Source organism: Miscanthus floridulus, chromosome 18 (genome assembly GCF_019320115.1).
Source record: "Miscanthus floridulus cultivar M001 chromosome 18, ASM1932011v1, whole genome shotgun sequence".
NCBI classification, from domain to species: Eukaryota; Viridiplantae; Streptophyta; class Magnoliopsida; order Poales; family Poaceae; genus Miscanthus; species Miscanthus floridulus.
Genome location: NC_089597.1, coordinates 35080704 through 35102567, shown reverse-complemented (window position 1 = coordinate 35102567; position 21864 = coordinate 35080704). Strand labels below are relative to the sequence as shown.

Sequence of the window (21864 nt, the reverse complement as noted above, 5' to 3'; positions counted from 1 at the left end):
ATGTGGATGTTGAATATGTTTCACACATATGTTGCAAGCCTATGTTCTAAATGTTCTAGTTATTTCAGTTATATGTTGCAGCAAGTGCTTACATGTTTCAAGTGTTTCATTCATGTTCCAAGCGTATTCTCCTGGATGGGACGGCCGGAGTCTACGGTGCGCATCCATAGGCGGGGGTGCGAGCGCATGGCGCAAGCGCAGGAAGTGGAGGAGGGCACGGGCGGTCCCCGTGTGCATGCAGGCACGTGAAACGAAGCGGGCTCAGGTGGTCCCTAGTACGCATGGGCGTGTATGAGTGAATCGGTGGCGGCGTGGCATTTCCCGCGGGCGCGCGTGACAGAGGAGGCACGGGCGTCCCGACCGTGGCTAGTATCTCCCTCAACGGCAAGGGCAATTCCAGGGTCAGGTGTACACAAGTACAGACATAGACGTTCAACACGCAAGCACGCTCACCTCTATGAACACACGCACGCAAACCTTACTCCTATAAGCACCCCCGAAAGACTGTGCCGGTACATCTCGAGATTGACGAAATCACCACAGGTTGCCTCGCTGTCGACGGGAACGTCGCCTACCACTGAAAGCACAACACCGTTAAATTCTGGAATAAATCTAGGAAAATACGAACACCAGTGTCAAGTCGAGGAATTTAAACCTAGATGGACAGGTTTCACCACAAGGACCCTAACCAACTGAGTTTGGTTATTGTTTCTTGGATCCCATTTTCAGAATAGAAACGCTGTTGTAGCTCCTTCCAAAGTTAGTGACAGACTTACAGATGGTGCTTCTCCTGGGCATGGAATTGATCTTACGGCTAGTAGAGAGGCTCCCAAGGACATGTCTGTGTAAAGTGGGTTGGGACCGCTTTCGTCTGTATCCTTCGCGTAAATCTGGTTTGCGCGTTGTCTTAGTATGTTTTGTGACTTTAATATAGCCATGTCTTTGCTCAAAAAACCATTCGGCTCAGTTAAACAGTCGGTCTCGTTGAGGACCATTCTGATATATAGAAGAGTCTAAATGACGTGTGGTAGTATTAGAACTAAGCTCTGTTCAGTTCTACAAACTCTAGCTCTAAAGTAGCTGAAAATCGAATTGGATTAGATTGATTCAAACTCAAATACTAAGCTATAAAACATTGACACGCCATTGCCCTGAGCAAATGAGATAATATGACTACCATGCCGGCAACAACTGACAAGTGGAGGGCCAACAACTCCGACCAAATAATACGTAGGCCCCGTTCGCTTGGAGAAATTTGTGGAAAAAAAAAACATTGTTCCAGATGAAAAAAGAAGCGAATCAAGCCAGGTCTAAAGACACACGAACGGGGCCATATATATGTCCAGACAGAATCTAGTAAGCTATGCAGCGAAATATCTTTGTCAAGACAGCAACATATCAAGGAGAGAAACTGAACTACTGGAAACTGGATTCTACACGTGAAACACAGCATCATGATCGCAATAATACTTGGCGAATGATTTACAGAAAATGTAGCGTTGATATGAAAGCTGTCTGATCATAGACCAAGCTTTCTTCTCAGATTAGTAAAATGAACATCTCCAGACCTATGCGACTTAGACAATCATTGAATAGTTCAACAGCTAGACATAAATTGACACGATTGATTCGTGCAAACCCCTACAGCACCTCACACCGTGTTAGGCCTGTCAGTCAGCAACCAAGAGGTCGGGTTGATCAGCCTACAAAATAACATCCCACCTATGTATCCAGCTATGTACTCCATCAACTGCATCTGCAAAAGAAATTTAGCATTAGTAGCAGATAAACAGTTTTCTTACAATCAGAATTATGCAAATATTCCAAAGGTATAACTTGGATTGTCTGAGTACAGGCAAAGAAAGAGTTGTTTTCAATACAGTTGGTAACAGAAAATAAAATGTCAGTACAGATTATTAGAATGAGCAGAAAGATCTTCTTAATTAGGCTCTTAAACATAACTAAGAGCACATGTACTGTGTTTGGCACTACTTGCAATATTCGAATGCTGTAGCATGTGCAAGAAGCAAATTTTGTTTTCAATGAGCTTTATTCAGGCATGTGATCAACACTAATTATATGGTTTATGCCTTTTGGGCAGTCTATACAAGTAAATTACTCTAAGAAAAGGCTCTAATAAAAACCACCCTTTTTTGGGCTAGCGATTTTACTGAAGTACGTGAGAATTACTACAGATATTTTTCCTCAAACACAAAATTGCTATGGTTTGCAGAAATCTATAGAAACTAAGTAGTCCAAAAAGGCAGCTTTTGTCGATTAGAAGTCACAGCAGCACAAATCTAACTGAAAGAAGTGCTAGTCTAGTAAATTTTCAGCTGGAAAATGGTTACTAACCAAAGGGATAACAAAATCAAGCAACAAATGATGCAACAATTCAAGGTTATGTAGAACAAATGAAAAAATGATCAGCAAAAGGCACAACAAAATGCACCACAAAAACAAGTGTCATGCAACCACATTTTGCTTTAGACCCGAGATATCCCCCCAGACTTATTCATGTAGCGAACCAAGACTATCTCATTTAGTATAGATTCAGGTGCTTTTAGAACCCCCATGGTTACCCATCCCCATCCAAAAAGAAAAAAGATACTCATGGTGCTAAAATAATCCCCAAATGCTTTCAGAAGACTCTTCAACTCCATATATGGAGTATCGCACTAGTTAAGGCTCAATTAAAAGATTGAGGCAAATTCCATGACTGCTAACTGGAAGCTACCAGAACATTACACTGAAAGATTCCTTAAAAACAATTGTGCTATCATTATTTTTTATAACAAAAACATTGTTTCCTGCACTGCCTGATATCTCCTATCAGATTCTGTCCTGGCCAGGCAACCTGGAACAGACAGGAATCCAGCCCTAGGCATCCGAAATCCAACGCCTAGATTTTCTGCCTGGACCAAGGAGAATGGCCAGGGTCAGTACAAAACAGGCCCAAAGTTCCCATGTAATCCATTATTTTGAACGGCTTGGCTACTTGCCCTAGATGTAATATCTTTTGTTTCTTTTTCAGCATTCAATAAATACTAGATGCCCTGCATGTAATACCGCCAGGTGTAACACCCATAATGAAGAGCAAGGTGTCCAATGCTTTAACTGACAAGGGTCTAACCACCCATGCAACCCAGGTGGAAGACGTGTATATGTTCCAAGAGTCTGGACGGCGAGAGCAAGAAAGAAAATAGAGAAATTAAAGAAACAGAACAGAACAGACAGGAAAGGAAGGTTTCTTCCTCGTGTTATCTAGATCATCTAGCCTCTAATTCCTCTTCTTCTTTTGCTACTCGTATCGTCAGATTGATCTCAACAGCGACCATGGGTGTGACAGGTGGTATCAGAGGCTCGTCTTCCTTGACGTGGTCAATTGGGCAGCGACTCCTTTCTGGTGTGGCGACAAGCAGTCCGTCACAGATTCCTTCAGCCTTGATTTGTGTATCACTCAGCAGTCGGTTGATTTATGGTTTGTCCTCCATTCGAGTGCATTCCTGCATTCCTCTAATTCTGTGTCTGCGATTGTTTCGGCCTGAGGGTGATTGGATTTATGGTCGTGCTTGGATTTGGATCAGAGAAAGATGGACAAAGCACAACTCCACACAAGGCCTAATCTAGACAGGAATGAAAATCTGAATGTTCTCGAGAGGAAGAACTGCCCACATTATGCATGCTGTAGAAATGATATATCCTAGATAAAGAGGGAAGTGTTGAAGTATCAATAGATTTCCCATGCTGTGAAGAGGGACTTGTAAGTTTCGGACCTCACCAATGGCATATAGTTAGAATTTGCCAAACAGGGCAAGCCAAAGTGGCGACACGTGACAAATGAAAGAAGAGTACAACCAAATGGCTTAGCTACACCGAAACCAAGAAAATACGGATTTGGCAGGTAGGTCAAAATGTCCCCATATGGGATGCGATCCAATATTATGATTAACAAATTGCTTCGGGTATCATAAATCGTTGCATGCTTTCCATCTTAACTCCTTGTGAAACTGATACATGAGATAAGATTTAAGCTTTAGCAGGCTTTGTATTTGAACTTCAATGGGGTGGGTGGGTGGGTGTGTTGGGCCCTCGGGGGGAGGGGAGTCGACAAAGAACAAGAAGTTAGCTAGGTGCTTTCTATCTTAATGCCTTGCAAATCTGGTACACAAGATGAGATTAAGGGCCTGTTTGGCAGGGCTCCGGCTCTGACTCCTCTGGAGAAGTGGCTTCTTTGGTGGAGTTGAAGCACTTTGGAAAATGTTTGGCAAAACAGCTCCTGTATTTTCAGGAGTGAATAGAATATATATATCTAATGTCCATGTTGCCCCTAGCTATTACTCTTTATATGAACTTGATTTTCTCTATTTTTTCAGTTGCTTTTTTACTGTATAATTCATAAGAAAAAGGCATTATTATATTACTGTAAATTCTCGACTTCGTTTGAACTTGTGCGTGGTGGCCGGAGGTCCAAGTATGTATACATGTATTGTTCCGTATTTCTTCTTTTATTTTTCTAAGGGAAAGGTGTGGTCATGACATCACCTGATCCTCACGCCATGCTCTGCATCCACCGATGTGGGATACTACGAGCAAGCGCCAGTCGAGGTCACACAGCCAAGACCATGCTCGTGCCTGTCACGGCCAAGCCTTGCAAGACCATCCCATCATAGCTTCCAATGTGGCGGCACTAGGTCCATCCATCGCCTCCTGGCTGGCCAACCTCCACCTAGTCGTTGGCCTCTACAAGGTTCTACTCGGGGTGCATGCGTGAGCAACAGGAGTCCACCAGAGAGGAGAGGTTCACGCGCGACAGAGGAGGGCACAGGAATCCTTTGCTTGTGCGACCCTCGACAGAGCGAAGTGAAGCCACAATTTTGGGCTCCATCCGTCCTTCACAAAAAAAAACGGCTCTGCCTTCACCCTGCTTCGCCCGTGAAGCACTTTTGCAAGAGACCGCTTGGTAGAGTTTCAACTTTGAACAGGAGCTAGAGTAGAAGCCCTTTATGGTGCGCTCCCATAGGGGCTCTAAACTTTAATGGACATTGTATTAGAACGTCAATTTAGGGGGACAAAGAAAAGTAATAGTAAATGCAGTTAATAGAGGGCATGGATTTTGCACCACATGGGATTTCGAACACTGTATTCAGGTGGATTTTTGTGTTATTTTGGTATAGATATTCTATTTGATTGGTAATGCTTGCTTCTATCACAGATACTGCTAGTTGCCTGAAAGTGTAGGAAGCATAGAGCAAACCAAAACTATATAACTAGATCACTTATCCCATAAATAAAATAGGGAATCAATTGGCATTGATCTCATTCTCCACCACAGCCTAGCCCCACATCAAACAAAGAGAACAAAAAGAGACAACAACAAAGACAACACACACAACAAAGAGAGAGAAATCACAGCCATGTGGCTTATCTCAACATTATGGAGGATGGAACTCCCTGCATAGCAAGTTGGTAACTCAGATAATAAGTGGTGGACACCAAAAGGCGAGCTGCGAAAATGGGGAGACAGCGGGTCTATTGTGAACCCATTAGGAAAACAAACTAGATGGTTGACTACCATACAGTAGAGGCCATGCCATAATTGCCCATGGAATAGAAGACATGTCAAGAAAACAAACTAGATGGTTGACTGCGGTACAGAAGACACACCATAATTGTCAATGGAATGGAAGACATGTCAACCATAATATAGTTTGCCTTGTCTTTTCAATGCTGCAAAGTCCAACCAAGTACCAACCTTCCAAAATCAAATGCCTAAGCCAAGATTGTCCATCAGGGAAAACCAAGGCAACATACAAGCACAAAGTCCATTTTTTTATTAAAAAATCACAAAGGTTTGATGTCTTAATGATTCCCCCGCACAAGTAGAACCTCCAAATGGCTAAACATGATTGATGCATTTGTGATACCCAATATGCAAAAATCTCAACAACTTGAATATAGTTGTGTTGTGCACATGTAACACGTATACAACATACTAGATATGCATACTTGACTAGTTCTTTCAAACACTGCAACCAGATCCAACAGCAGTACCTCTTCAGGTATCTACATCTACATTTAAAACAGGCCTTTTTGCCAAATTGTAAACTACAAGGCAGGTTTTTAACAAAAAAAATGTGTGATTCAACTCTTACAGGAGTACTAAAACAACAATGCTACCAATGACCTTGACCTAAACCACAAGATGCACAAAGAGGACAATAAACATTTAGCATCAATAATAGATTTTTGGCTTGAAATGTTCATGCTTGATTGGGAAAAATACACAAATGAGTTCACACACTTTGGCTTGAAATTAATTATGCCACTTATGCCAATTTAGCTCATGGAATTCTTCGTTATTCATGCTGATTGGATGCTAACTTGTTGAAAATCCAATTATAAATTCAATATTCTGCTTATCCATATAGATTACCTAGGCATCCACCTGCTAGACACCACCCAATCACCTAACTAGCGCCTAGCAATTTTTTAAAAACTGATTATGCTAGAAGTATCACCTTTCATTGCACAGGCGAGGGTAAGGCTTGCCACTGACACCCTTCCCCAGACCCCACACAGAGCGAGAGCTCTCTGCACTAGGTATGCCCTTTTTTTATTATGCTAGAAGTATCACCTTTATTAGTAAACAGAATAATGTATCATGTTAAAAACATTGGTTTAAGAGTCATCAATCCAATACCTAACCTGTCCTACCAAGACCATGCCAAAATAGTAATTAGTGAATTTTTCTGGATAAGAATGGTGGTTTTGCCATCAAGGGTAGAACTGGAAGGGAAATAAAGCAAACTCAAAGATAATTCTACATGTCAAGTAGAATAATCACAACAAGCATGCTATCATTTCAAAAAAAGAAACACAAAATTATGCAATATGCTAATATGCAACGAAACACTTTAAATGTAGCATCTAATTCAAACATCTAAGCTGCCACATAAAAGCTGTGAAAATGCACTAATCCTGTGGGGCACACAGAAATAAAACAGCTAGTTTACAGTAGATGGTAGAACTGGGATGACAAAGAAACCAAACTAAAAACACAATTCCACTCGACGAGTGTAAACCAGACAGGCATGTAATCGCTTGATGTTTGAATCAATAAAAAAATATGAGGGAGCATGCCAACCAGCTAAATTTAAGCATAACTTTGTGACTTATTCAATGATAAACTCATGATGAATAAAAAAATGCAACCCAATTATCATGGCAAGCTGAACTCTAGAAGATTGACACATATTCTACACACTAGTATTGTGATACAGAAACTTGAGCTCAATAGGTCCAGAAACAAACACCTGCCATATGTATATGGCCTATTTTACTATGAAAGCTAGAGCTGTGGATTCTGAAAGGAAGAAAGACAACCAAACAGTTCCACTTTGTAAACAAAAGAAGACTAGATAATCCTTGCAAAGAAAAAAGACAAGATAAGAAAGGTGTAACTATGAAAATGAAAATTTAGCCAATAGCCCGAAGACTCAAAAGAAAGAAAAATTCCAGAAGAAACCCGTTAATTTTCCTTCAAACAAATATCATGCTACAAACATTGCATGGTAAATGTAAAAAAAAAACGAATGACATTGCCTAACTTCTTAAAAGTATGCCAAATTTCATAATTCTGTGTGCTTTGAAACGAAAATTGGCTACTATACCATTGAGGCTAGAGGAAGGGAAAGAGACTAAATTGTCAACACAATCAAACCTCATGACTTGAGTAAATCAAACAAGCATGGTGATTTTGGATAACTAAATCCCACAATTAAATAGTCAACCGAGCATGCCAATTTCCAATGTAAGCTTAACAGCATTGGCACCTTAATCCAATTGTAGACTGATGATAAGCAAAAAACCAGCCTAATTAGTCCAAGCAATTGAAACAACAGAAGTAAATCGATCTCTCTCACAGATCACAGAGAATGGTAAAATCTGTACCCAAGCTAAGGCCCTAGGCCTTTGATGGCATCGATGAGCAGGCCATAGACCTCCTTTTCCAGATCATGCCGGTGCATCTGCATGCGCATATCTGCCTCAAGCTGTCGCCTCCACTTGACCTCGGCCACACTAGCCTCCTGTGGCCCAAGCATCGCCAACCCCTTCTCCAGCGACACACCTGACATGGTCTGCCCGTTGAGCCTCCAGTACTCTCCAAGCACCTCCTTGACCATAGGAAGCTTCACGGCCCCCTCCCTATCCCCGCCAACGAATCCCTCGTCGGCCTCCTCAGCCACCGCGATGGCGTTCTCTTCAGGGCGCGCGAGCTCGGCGCCCCAGAGGGCCGCGCCCAGGTCGCGCAGCCGGTGCTCGTGCGCGGTGCTGGATTCGCCCGGCACGGAGTGCTGGAACTTGCTCTTGAGGCGCTTGAGCTTGTAGTACACCTTGGCCTGGTCGAGGTGCGGCGCGAGGGAGTCCCTAATGGACTCGAACAGTTCGCCCATGTCCGGGAGGCGCGGCGCGATGCCGGTGCGGTCCTTGAAGGCGACGGCGCCCGTGAGCAGCGCGACCTCGTCGGACTCGGTCCAGAGCTTCTGGACGGCGCCCGCACTGCCACGGCCCCCGCCGGCCGCCGGAGCCGCGGAGGCGGCGGCGGCAGCGGCGGCGACCGAGGCCATGGCCGTGGCGAGCGTGGCGGAGTCCGGGAAGGAGCGCGGCTTGGGCTTGCGGTCGCTCTTGCGGGAGGGCGCGGCGGCGGAGCCGCCGTGGTCCGCGGCGCGCTCGCGGCGGGAGCTAGGGTTAGGGTTTGGGGAGCGGCGGCGGTCCCGGGAGCGGCCGCGGGACTTGGAGCGGGAGGTGCGCTTCTTGGAGCGCGGGGTGGAGGGGCGGAGGCGCGCGGCGGCGGCTGCGGAGGCGGCTTCGTCCATGGCGTGCGGAGACGGCCGCTTCGAGGGCATCGGCGGCGTGCGGGCGAGGGCTCGGGACGCGGGCGATTCGAATTTCGGGGGCTCGGGAAATCGGAAGGAGATGGGGGAGCCGAGGCGGAAGAGGGGAAGGGGAGTTCAGTGGGCAGCGGGCAGCGGCGCAGGCTGCACTCCGGAGTCGGCAAGGGAGCGGAACGCGGCGTGGCGCGCGTGTCGAGTTGCGGACTGCGAGTCGGACAAGGTACGACAGGATCCCGGTAGAAGTCGAGTGATTGTCTGTCACTCGCAAGAGATAGGAAATATATTATTGTTGTCACTATATTATTACCACTCATGATAAAATGGTGGAAAGGAAAATAGAGACCGGGCAGGGATATGGTATGGGTATTGGTGGATGTAAGTGGTTGTGTCCTGCGGCCAACAGGGCATAGCTTGGTTACACTTTTCCTGTGTGTGTCGGTTAAGGACCGGCCGTTGCATTGGGTCCTAGGCAGGTCACAGACTTATTATCCCGAGCACATACTTAGGTATGGGTGCCGGGAAGACTTGTTACTCTCTTGTCATGGGTTCTGGCTCTTTCCAGACCAACTTTCAGGGTGGTTTTTGGGTGGAGGTCCTTGCACCGCACTGAGTCCGGGACTCAGGGGCGGGGGATTGGAGTCCAAGTTTGGACAGGGACCTAGACCCCGTGATAGGAGGGTAGTGGGTTGGTCCTGCTTGTGCCTAGGGTTCAAGCGGGGCGTGTGTTTCGGGGGTACCCAGTTGGGCACATTGATTCACGAATCGTCAGGCGATCCGATACGGCTTGTCTACGGTCTAGCAACGTAGTAAGAACTGAAAGATGAAAGATGATAAAATGATTCTGATTGCTTACCACCTACTTAAAAGTAGCATAGGTGCTTACATAGAATGGCTAGTTAATGAACTAATGATGACTGCTAATAAAATCGAATATAAGGACGCACATTTAGTAATGCTCCTATAGATGCAATAAACCCACAAGCCAGATAGCCTTACATATCCTTGGAGTCTTTTTCTTTTCTTCTGTCGGATAAATCTTGCTGAGTACAATTGAGTACTCAGGGTTTTATTTCCCCCTGTTGCAAGTGACAAGTGGATGCTAGAGCTGACCCTTGTGTGTGGATTCCTCCTGGTGGGCTCATAGAGGATTCCTTTACGTTATGATCATAGTTTTATCTATAACTCTCACTAAATGTTTTTATAAATAGAAGTTTGATAATCTGTTGTCAATGTTTATATATCAATGCTTCATCATTTTATGAATAGATATTTATTTTTGCTATAATTTTGATCACATGTTTATATTCTGTTGATAAATTAAATTGTTCATAACTCTGATAACATGTTCATATTCCGCTATTATAAATAATAAATATTATACTCTGATGTTACATGGAAAGTGATGTAAGAAATGACTAAAATGTTGTAAGCTTTATTCTCTCATTTGTGATCCTGATGGAAAAATGTGGATTTTTTTGTTCTCCTGTGGGGTGTGCTCGACGGGACTGCGTAATTTGGTGTCCTCCCTTGAGTACTTAGTGTCTAATAGAAGACAAGTACTCCTGGGAGACATTAGATTAGGCGGTTCTGCCACATCTTGCAAACCTATGTTTCAAGTGTTTCAGATGTTTCAGAGATATGTTGCAAGTGTTTCGTTTTGATGTTGTAAAAGTAGATCCGGATGTTGAATATGTTGCAAGTGTTTTAGAGGTAGGTTGCAAGCGTTTATTCAAAGGGTTAATTGGATCTATACCATTATAATTCTATCATTTTTGAAGCACACCATTACTATTTAAGAAACTATGCCACTTCCATTAGAACTCTACAGATGTTTGAGATACGCCATTATATATGTCTCGAGACGATTTGCCCCCTTCCTCTTCTCTCTCACACTTACCAGCACATGGGTCCCACTTGACAGCCTTCTTCCCCACAGCCTCCCTTCCACTATCTCTGTCTTCTCCATCTCTAGCGTCGAGCGAGCGAGTTCGAGCGGGAGGGCAGCCGCGCAAAGCCAGCCAGTTCGGTCGCTAGACAAGCACGCGGGTGGGGCGGTCTGGTCGTGCCGCTGTCGACATAGCGCGCGGCGGGCGACCGTGTCGAGCCAGCCGCGTCGCCACCGGCTGAGCACTGCGGCTGTGCGACCGTGTCGAGCGAGCCACGCCGCTGCTGGACGAGCGCACCTGACGGGCGTCTGTGACAAGCCAGCCAAGAGCGTAGGCGGGCGTCCGCGACAAGCTAGCTACGCTGTCGTTGGCCAAGCGCGCGGGCGGGCGACCGTGTCGAGCCAACCGCGCCGCCGCCAGCGAGTACGCGGGTGGGCTACGCACGGGGGACCTAGGCGCGCTGCTCGACTGGGGGGTGGAGCTCTGGCTAGCCGGACTGGGGTAGGCGGCTTGTAGCCAGCGGAGCGGCGTGCTGTGCCCGCAGCGGGGCTACGCTGGCCTGGCCTACGCAGGGCAAGTGGGTTCATGGTGGGGCTGCGAGTTGGAGTTGCCACGACCGAGGAAGGAGGAACGGAGAATGTCGGCGGGCGAGCACCTGCAATGGCAGTGGCGGCATTGGAGAAGCAGAGAGAGAGAGATGCGTTGCATCTTGGATGGGAGAGGGATGACAAGTGGGCCCGACACGCCATAGAGTGGACAAAGGGAGACTAACAGGGGCAAAAGCGTCCATACAAAAATACGTTAGCCTTAAGACGTCTGAAAGTGGGCCCAAAACGTCTTTAGGTGTACATAATGGTGTATTTCAAAGTAGAAAACAATTGTAATGGCACTGACATAGTTTCTTCAATAGTAATGGTGTGTTTCAAATAACGGTAGAATTATAATGGCACATATCCAGTTAACCCTTGTTCAAAATGTTTTATCTGTTTCAGACGAATGTTGTAAGTGTTTGATGTGGATGTTGAATATGTTTCACACATATGTTGCAAGCCTATGTTCTAAATGTTCTAGTTATTTCAGTTATATGTTGCAGCAAGTGCTTACATGTTTCAAGTGTTTCATTCATGTTCCAAGCGTATTCTCCTGGATGGGACGGCCGGAGTCTACGGTGCGCATCCATAGGCGGGGGTGCGAGCGCATGGCGCAAGCGCAGGAAGTGGAGGAGGGCACGGGCGGTCCCCGTGTGCATGCAGGCACGTGAAACGAAGCGGGCTCAGGTGGTCCCTAGTACGCATGGGCGTGTATGAGTGAATCGGTGGCGGCGTGGCATTTCCCGCGGGCGCGCGTGACAGAGGAGGCACGGGCGTCCCGACCGTGGCTAGTATCTCCCTCAACGGCAAGGGCAATTCCAGGGTCAGGTGTACACAAGTACAGACATAGACGCTCAACACACAAGCACGCTCACCTCTATGAACACACGCACGCAAACCTTACTCCTATAAGCACCCCCGAAAGACTGTGCCGGTACATCTCGAGATTGACGAAATCACCACAGGTTTCTCGCTGTCGACGGGAACGTCGCCTACCACTGAAAGCACAACACCGTTAAATTCTGGAATAAATCTAGGAAAATACGAGCACCAGTGTCAAGTCGAGAATTTAAACCTAGATGGACAGGTTTCACCACAAGGACCCTAACCAACTGAGTTTGGTTATTGTTTCTTGGATCCCATTTTTAGAATAGAAACGCTGTTGTAGCTCCTTCCAAAGTTAGTGACAGACTTACAGATGGTGCTTCTCCTGGGCATGGAATTGATCTTACGGCTAGTAGAGAGGCTCCCAAGGACATGTCTGTGTAAAGTGGGTTGGGACCGCTTTCGTCTGTATCCTTCGCGTAAATCTGGTTTGCGCGTTGTCTTAGTATGTTTTGTGACTTTAATATAGCCATGTCTTTGCTCAAAAAACCATTCGGCTCAGTTAAACAGTCGGTCTCGTTGAGGACCATTCTGATATATATTAGAGTCTAAATGACGTGTGGTAGTATTAGAACTAAGCTCTGTTCAGTTCTACAAACTCTAGCTCTAAAGTAGCTGAAAATCGAATTGGATTAGATTGATTCAAACTCAAATACTAAGCTATAAAACATTGACACGCCATTGCCCTGAGCAAATGAGATAATATGACTACCATGCCGGCAACAACTGACAAGTGGAGGGCCAACAACTCCGACCAAATAATACGTAGGCCCCATTCACTTGGAGGAATTTGTGGAAAAAAAAAACATTGTTCCAGATGAAAAAAGAAGCGGATCAAGCCAGGTCTAAAGACACACGAACGGGGCCATATATATGTCCAGACAGAATCTAGTAAGCTATGCAGCGAAATATCTTTGTCAAGACAGCAACATATCAAGGAGAGAAACTGAACTACTGGAAACTGGATTCTACACGTGAAACACAGCATCGTGATCGCAATAATACTTGGCGAATGATTTACAGAAAATGTAGCGTTGATATGAAAGCTGTCTGATCATAGACCAAGCTTTCTTCTCAGATTAGTAAAATGAACATCTCCAGACCTATGCGACTTAGACAATCATTGAATAGTTCAACAGCTAGACATAAATTGACACGATTGATTCGTGCAAACCCCTACAGCACCTCACACCGTGTTAGGCCTGTCAGTCAGCAACCAAGAGGTCGGGTTGATCAGCCTACAAAATAACATCCCACCTATGTATCCAGCTATGTACTCCATCAACTGCATCTGCAAAAGAAATTTAGCATTAGTAGCAGATAAACAGTTTTCTTACAATCAGAATTATGCAAATATTCCAAAGGTATAACTTGGATTGTCTGAGTACAGGCAAAGAAAGAGTTGTTTTCAATACAGTTGGTAACAGAAAATAAAATGTCAGTACAGATTATTAGAATGAGCAGAAAGATCTTAATTAGGCTCTTAAACATAACTAAGAGCACATGTACTGTGTTTGGCACTACTTGCAATATTCGAATGCTGTAGCATGTGCAAGAAGCAAATTTTGTTTTCAATGAGCTTTATTCAGGCATGTGATCAACACTAATTATATGGTTTATGCCTTTTGGGCAGTCTATACAAGTAAATTACTCTAAGAAAAGGCTCTAATAAAAACCACCCTTTTTTGGGCTAGCGATTTTACTGAAGTACGTGAGAATTACTACAGATATTTTTCCTCAAACACAAAATTGCTATGGTTTGCAGAAATCTATAGAAACTAAGTAGTCCAAAAAGGCAGCTTTTGTCGATTAGAAGTCACAGCAGCACAAATCTAACTGAAAGAAGTGCTAGTCTAGTAAATTTTCAGCTGGAAAATGGTTACTAACCAAAGGGATAACAAAATCAAGCAACAAATGATGCAACAATTCAAGGTTATGTAGAACAAATGAAAAAATGATCAGCAAAAGGCACAACAAAATGCACCACAAAAACAAGTGTCATGCAACCACATTTTGCTTTAGACCCGAGATATCCCCCCAGACTTATTCATGTAGCGAACCAAGACTATCTCATTTAGTATAGATTCAGGTGCTTTTAGAACCCCCATGGTTACCCATCCCCATCCAAAAAGAAAAAAGATACTCATGGTGCTAAAATAATCCCCAAATGCTTTCAGAAGACTCTTCAACTCCATATATGGAGTATCGCACTAGTTAAGGCTCAATTAAAAGATTGAGGCAAATTCCATGACTGCTAACTGGAAGCTACCAGAACATTACACTGAAAGATTCCTTAAAAACAATTGTGCTATCATTATTTTTTATAACAAAAACATCGTTTCCTGCACTGCCTGATATCTCCTATCAGATTCTGTCCTGGCCAGGCAACCTGGAACAGACAGGAATCCAGCCCTAGGCATCCGAAATCCAACGCCTAGATTTTCTGCCTGGACCAAGGAGAATGGCCAGGGTCAGTACAAAACAGGCCCAAAGTTCCCATGTAATCCATTATTTTGAACGGCTTGGCTACTTGCCCTAGATGTAATATCTTTTGTTTCTTTTTCAGCATTCAATAAATACTAGATGCCCTGCATGTAATACCGCCAGGTGTAACACCCATAATGAAGAGCAAGGTGTCCAATGCTTTAACTGACAAGGGTCTAACCACCCATGCAACCCAGGTGGAAGACATGTGTATATGTTCCAAGAGTCTGGACGGCGAGAGCAAGAAAGAAAATAGAGAAATTAAAGAAACAGAACAGAACAGACAGGAAAGGAAGGTTTCTTCCTCGTGTTATCTAGATCATCTAGCCTCTAATTTCCTCTTCTTCTTTTGCTACTCGTATCGTCAGATTGATCTCAACAGCGACCATGGGTGTGACAGGTGGTATCAGAGGCTCGTCTTCCTTGACGTGGTCAATTGGGCAGCGACTCCTTTCTGGTGTGGCGACAAGCAGTCCGTCACAGATTCCTTCAGCCTTGATTTGTGTATCACTCAGCAGTCGGTTGATTTATGGTTTGTCCTCCATTCGAGTGCATTCCTGCATTCCTCTAATTCTGTGTCTGCGATTGTTTCGGCCTGAGGGTGATTGGATTTATGGTCGTGCTTGGATTTGGATCAGAGAAAGATGGACAAAGCACAACTCCACACAAGGCCTAATCTAGACAGGAATGAAAATCTGAATGTTCTCGAGAGGAAGAACTGCCCACATTATGCATGCTGTAGAAATGATATATCCTAGATAAAGTGGGGAAGTGTTGAAGTATCAATAGATTTCCCATGCTGTGAAGAGGGACTTGTAAGTTTCGGACCTCACCAATGGCATATAGTTAGAATTTGCCAAACAGGGCAAGCCAAAGTGGCGACACGTGACAAATGAAAGAAGAGTACAACCAAATGGCTTAGCTACACCGAAACCAAGAAAATACGGATTTGGCAGGTAGGTCAAAATGTCCCCATATGGGATGCGATCCAATATTATGATTAACAAATTGCTTCGGGTATCATAAATCGTTGCATGCTTTCCATCTTAACTCCTTGTGAAACTGATACATGAGATAAGATTTAAGCTTTAGCAGGCTTTGTATTTGAACTTCAATGGGGTGGGTGGGTGGGTGTGTTGGGTCCTCGGGGGGAGGGGAGTCGACAAAGAACAAGAAGTTAGCTAGGTGCTTTCTATCTTAATGCCTTGCAAATCTGGTACACAAGATGAGATTAAGGGCCTGTTTGGCAGGGCTCCGGCTCTGACTCCTCTGGAGAAGTGGCTTCTTTGGTGGAGTTGAAGCACTTTGGAAAATGTTTGGCAAAACAGCTCCTGTATTTTCAGGAGTGAATAGAATATATATATCTAATGTCCATGTTGCCCCTAGCTATTACTCTTTATATGAACTTGATTTTCTCTATTTTTTCAGTTGCTTTTTTACTGTATAATTCATAAGAAAAAGGCATTATTATATTACTGTAAATTCTCGACTTCGTTTGAACTTGTGCGTGGTGGCCGGAGGTCCAAGTATGTATACATGTATTGTTCCGTATTTCTTCTTTTATTTTTCTAAGGGAAAGGTGTGGTCATGACATCACCTGATCCTCACGCCATGCTCTGCATCCACCGAGCGCCAGTCGAGGTCACACAGCCAAGACCATGCTCGTGCCTGTCACGGCCAAGCCTTGCAAGACCATCCCATCATAGCTTCCAATGTGGCGGCACTAGGTCCATCCATCGCCTCCTGGCTGGCCAACCTCCACCTAGTCGTTGGCCTCTACAAGGTTCTACTCGGGGTGCATGCGTGTGCAACAGGAGTCCACCAGAGAGGAGAGGTTCGCGCGCGACAGAGGAGGGCACAGGAATCCTTTGCTTGTGCGACCCTCGACAGAGCGAAGTGAAGCCACAATTTTGGGCTCCATCCGTCCTTCACAAAAAAAAAACGGCTCGCCCGTGAAGCACTTTTGCAAGAGACCGCTTGGTAGAGTTTCAACTTTGAACAGGAGCTAGAGTAGAAGCCCTTTATGGTGCGCTCCCATAGGGGCTCTAAACTTTAATGGACATTGTATTAGAACGTCAATTTAGGGGGACAAAGAAAAGTAATAGTAAATGCAGTTAATAGAGGGCATGGATTTTGCACCACATGGGATTTCGAACACTGTATTCAGGTGGATTTTTGTGTTATTTTGGTATAGATATTCTATTTGATTGGTAATGCTTGCTTCTATCACAGATACTGCTAGTTGCCTGAAAGTGTAGGAAGCATAGAGCAAACCAAAACTATATAACTAGATCACTTATCCCATAAATAAAATAGGGAATCAATTGGCATTGATCTCATTCTCCACCACAGCCAGCCCCACATCAAACAAAGAGAACAAAAAGAGACAACAACAAAGACAACACACACAACAAAGAGAGAGAAATCACAGCCATGTGGCTTATCTCAACATTATGGAGGATGGAACTCCCTGCATAGCAAGTTGGTAACTCAGATAATAAGTGGTGGACACCAAAAGGCGAGCTGCGAAAATGGGGAGACAGCGGGTCTATTGTGAACCCATTAGGAAAACAAACTAGATGGTTGACTACCATACAGTAGAGGCCATGCCATAATTGCCCATGGAATAGAAGACATGCCAAGAAAACAAACTAGATGGTTGACTGCGGTACAGAAGACACACCATAATTGTCAATGGAATGGAAGACATGTCAACCATAATATAGTTTGCCTTGTCTTTTCAATGCTGCAAAGTCCAACCAAGTACCAACCTTCCAAAATCAAATGCCTAAGCCAAGATTGTCCATCAGGGAAAACCAAGGCAACATACAAGCACAAAGTCCATTTTTTTATTAAAAAATCACAAAGGTTTGATGTCTTAATGATTCCCCCGCACAAGTAGAACCTCCAAATGGCTAAACATGATTGATGCATTTGTGATACCCAATATGCAAAAATCTCAACAACTTGAATATAGTTGTGTTGTGCACATGTAACACGTATACAACATACTAGATATGCATACTTGACTAGTTCTTTCAAACACTGCAACCAGATCCAACAGCAGTACCTCTTCAGGTATCTACATCTACATTTAAAACAGGCCTTTTTGCCAAATTGTAAACTACAAGGCAGGTTTTTAACAAAAAAAATGTGTGATTCAACTCTTACAGGAGTACTAAAACAACAATGCTACCAATGACCTTGACCTAAACCACAAGATGCACAAAGAGGACAATAAACATTTAGCAACAATAATAGATTTTTGGCTTGAAATGTTCATGCTTGATTGGGAAAAATACACAAATGAGTTCACACACTTTGGCTTGAAATTAATTATGCCACTTATGCCAATTTAGCTCATGGAATTCTTCGTTATTCATGCTGATTGGATGCTAACTTGTTGAAAATCCAATTATAAATTCAATATTCTGCTTATCCATATAGATTACCTAGGCATCCACCTGCTAGACACCACCCAATCACCTAACTAGCGCCTAGCAATTTTTTAAAAACTGATTATGCTAGAAGTATCACCTTTCATTGCACAGGCGAGGGTAAGGCTTGCCACTGACACCCTTCCCCAGACCCCACACAGAGCGAGAGCTCTCTGCACTAGGTATGCCCTTTTTTTATTATGCTAGAAGTATCACCTTTATTAGTAAACAGAATAATGTATCATGTTAAAAACATTGGTTTAAGAGTCATCAATCCAATACCTAACCTGTCCTACCAAGACCATGCCAAAATAGTAATTAGTGAATTTTTCTGGATAAGAATGGTGGTTTTGCCATCAAGGGTAGAACTGGAAGGGAAATAAAGCAAACTCAAAGATAATTCTACATGTCAAGTAGAATAATCACAACAAGCATGCTATCATTTCAAAAAAAGAAACACAAAATTATGCAATATGCTAATATGCAACGAAACACTTTAAATGTAGCATCTAATTCAAACATCTAAGCTGCCACATAAAAGCTGTGAAAATGCACTAATCCTGTGGGGCACACAGAAATAAAACAGCTAGTTTACAGTAGATGGTAGAACTGGGATGACAAAGAAACCAAACTAAAAACACAATTCCACTCGACAAGTGTAAACCAGACAGGCATGTAATCGCTTGATGTTTGAATCAATAAAAAAATATGAGGGAGCATGCCAACCAGCTAAATTTAAGCATAACTTTGTGACTTATTCAATGATAAACTCATGATGAATAAAAAAATGCAACCCAATTATCATGGCAAGCTGAACTCTAGAAGATTGACACATATTCTACACACTAGTATTGTGATACAGAAACTTGAGCTCAATAGGTCCAGAAACAAACACCTGCCATATGTATATGGCCTATTTTACTATGAAAGCTAGAGCTGTGGATTCTGAAAGGAAGAAAGACAACCAAACAGTTCCACTTTGTAAACAAAAGAAGACTAGATAATCCTTGCAAAGAAAAAAGACAAGATAAGAAAGGTGTAACTATGAAAATGAAAATTTAGCCAATAGCCCGAAGACTCAAAAGAAAGAAAAATTCCAGAAGAAACCCGTTAATTTTCCTTCAAACAAATATCATGCTACAAACATTGCATGGTAAATGTAAAAAAAAAAACGAATGACATTGCCTAACTTCTTAAAAGTATGCCAAATTTCATAATTCTGTGTGCTTTGAAACGAAAATTGGCTACTATACCATTGAGGCTAGAGGAAGGGAAAGAGACTAAATTGTCAACACAATCAAACCTCATGACTTGAGTAAATCAAACAAGCATGGTGATTTTGGATAACTAAATCCCACAATTAAATAGTCAACCGAGCATGCCAATTTCCAATGTAAGCTTAACAGCATTGGCACCTTAATCCAATTGTAGACTGATGATAAGCAAAAAACCAGCCTAATTAGTCCAAGCAATTGAAACAACAGAAGTAAATCGATCTCTCTCACAGATCACAGAGAATGGTAAAATCTGTACCCAAGCTAAGGCCCTAGGCCTTTGATGGCATCGATGAGCAGGCCATAGACCTCCTTTTCCAGATCATGCCGGTGCATCTGCATGCGCATATCTGCCTCAAGCTGTCGCCTCCACTTGACCTCGGCCACACTAGCCTCCTGTGGCCCAAGCATCGCCAACCCCTTCTCCAGCGACACACCTGACATGGTCTGCCCGTTGAGCCTCCAGTACTCTCCAAGCACCTCCTTGACCATAGGAAGCTTCACGGCCCCCTCCCTATCCCCGCCAACGAATCCCTCGTCGGCCTCCTCAGCCACCGCGATGGCGTTCTCTTCAGGGCGCGCGAGCTCGGCGCCCCAGAGGGCCGCGCCCAGGTCGCGCAGCCGGTGCTCGTGCGCGGTGCTGGATTCGCCCGGCACGGAGTGCTGGAACTTGCTCTTGAGGCGCTTGAGCTTGTAGTACACCTTGGCCTGGTCGAGGTGCGGCGCGAGGGAGTCCCTAATGGACTCGAACAGTTCGCCCATGTCCGGGAGGCGCGGCGCGATGCCGGTGCGGTCCTTGAAGGCGACGGCGCCCGTGAGCAGCGCGACCTCGTCGGACTCGGTCCAGAGCTTCTGGACGGCGCCCGCACTGCCACGGCCCCCGCCGGCCGCCGGAGCCGCGGAGGCGGCGGCGGCAGCGGCGGCGACCGAGGCCATGGCCGTGGCGAGCGTGGCGGAGTCCGGGAAGGAGCGCGGCTTGGGCTTGCGGTCGCTCTTGCGGGAGGGCGCGGCGGCGGAGCCGCCGTGGTCCGCGGCGCGCTCGCGGCGGGAGCTAGGGTTAGGGTTTGGGGAGCGGCGGCGGTCCCGGGAGCGGCCGCGGGACTTGGAGCGGGAGGTGCGCTTCTTGGAGCGCGGGGTGGAGGGGCGGAGGCGCGCGGCGGCTGCGGAGGCGGCTTCGTCCATGGCGTGCGGAGACGGCCGCTTCGAGGGCATCGGCGGCGTGCGGGCGAGGGCTCGGGACGCGGGCGATTCGAATTTCGGGGGCTCGGGAAATCGGAAGGAGATGGGGGAGCCGAGGCGGAAGAGGGGAAGGGGAGTTCAGTGGGCAGCGGGCAGCGGCGCAGGCTGCACTCCGGAGTCGGCAAGGGAGCGGAACGCGGCGTGGCGCGCGTGTCGAGTTGCGGACTGCGAGTCGGACAAGGGTACGGTTTCTTCGTGCGTTTCGCGACTCCGTCGGCATGCCCCCCGTGTCGCCCGCGCTGCCGTGCTCGCCTTCCAGTTCCGGAGGCCTGCGCTCCGACTCCGAGCGTGACATCACTCGCACGGCACGGCGCACCCTGCCGCTGGTGCCGGCCGTTGTTTGATTGAACGCAGTTTGGAATTTTGGATGACGCACCTCTGTTCAACAGCCTGCAATTTTAACGGCATCTGCAATTTTCCCCAAAACTGTACTACTACTAGTTGGATAACACCGGCAGCAGGCCAGGCCTGCTCTGAACTGAAGTCCACGATGATGACCTGATGTTGCCATGGCTCGCTACACGGTCCTTGGTGCCTGCGCTGGAGTTGCGTGACCGTGGGAATGGAGCCGTGCATTGCCCGCGCGAAAATATCCTACCGTGGTTGCCGTCGCCTTTGGGCTGGAAAAAAAATATCCCAAAAGTCCTCAAATACTTGCATCCGCCTCCAGCCACCACCCAGCCCAGCACGACTGAGATCGATTGCAGATGGATGATTGATCCCGATTATCTTATCCAGATTATGTGCTATATTTTTATGTATTTATGGTTTTAGTTTTTTTTAAGGGCTGCTGCTGTTTAATGGGCTATTTTGTCATTTTAGTTAATGAGTTGTACTGTTTTAGTATTTATGGTTTTAGTTTTTTTTATGGGCTGCTGTTGTTTAATGGGCTATTTTGTCATTTTAGTTAATAAGTTGTACTGTTTTAGTATTTATGGTTTTAGTTTTTTTTATGGGCTGCTGTTGTTTAATGGGTTATTTTGTCATTTTAGTTAATGGGTCGTACTGTTTTACTTTTCAGTTATATAAAAATTACAATAGATTTTTTTTTTGTGTTTACATTCTTTAAAAATCCATTCTTTTAGAGACAGCCAACAACCGTGTACTAGCTTATTTTAAAACATAGTTTCTTCTCTGTTGGAAATTATGTGTTCTGCAATCGTATGCTAGTT

General features: G+C 45.1%; 2 protein-coding genes across 2 annotated transcripts; both read right to left on the bottom strand.

Annotated features, from left to right (window-relative positions):
- Positions 1-1364: 1364 nt before the first annotated feature.
- Positions 1365-9106, bottom strand: LOC136523005 (STOREKEEPER protein-like). Its single transcript, XM_066516790.1, has 2 exons — positions 7954-9106; positions 1365-1756 (listed from the first exon to the last, which is right to left on the bottom strand). The coding sequence occupies exon 1, from the start codon at positions 8907-8909 to the stop codon at positions 7959-7961; it is 951 nt and encodes a 316-aa protein (XP_066372887.1). The 5' UTR covers positions 8910-9106; the 3' UTR covers positions 1365-1756; positions 7954-7958.
- Positions 9107-13248: 4142 nt separating this feature from the next.
- LOC136522583 (STOREKEEPER protein-like) lies at positions 13249-21534 on the bottom strand. The gene is made up of 2 exons (XM_066516389.1): positions 19713-21534; positions 13249-13549 (listed from the first exon to the last, which is right to left on the bottom strand). The coding sequence occupies exon 1, from the start codon at positions 20663-20665 to the stop codon at positions 19718-19720; it is 948 nt and encodes a 315-aa protein (XP_066372486.1). The 5' UTR covers positions 20666-21534; the 3' UTR covers positions 13249-13549; positions 19713-19717.
- Positions 21535-21864: the final 330 nt, after the last annotated feature.

Bases quoted from the DNA above. Each gene is read 5' to 3' on its own strand.
- LOC136523005 (XM_066516790.1), bottom strand. From the start codon at position 8,909: ATGCCCTCGAAGCGGCCGTCTCCGCACGCCATGGACGAAGCCGCCTCC.
- LOC136522583 (XM_066516389.1), bottom strand. From the start codon at position 20,665: ATGCCCTCGAAGCGGCCGTCTCCGCACGCCATGGACGAAGCCGCCTCC.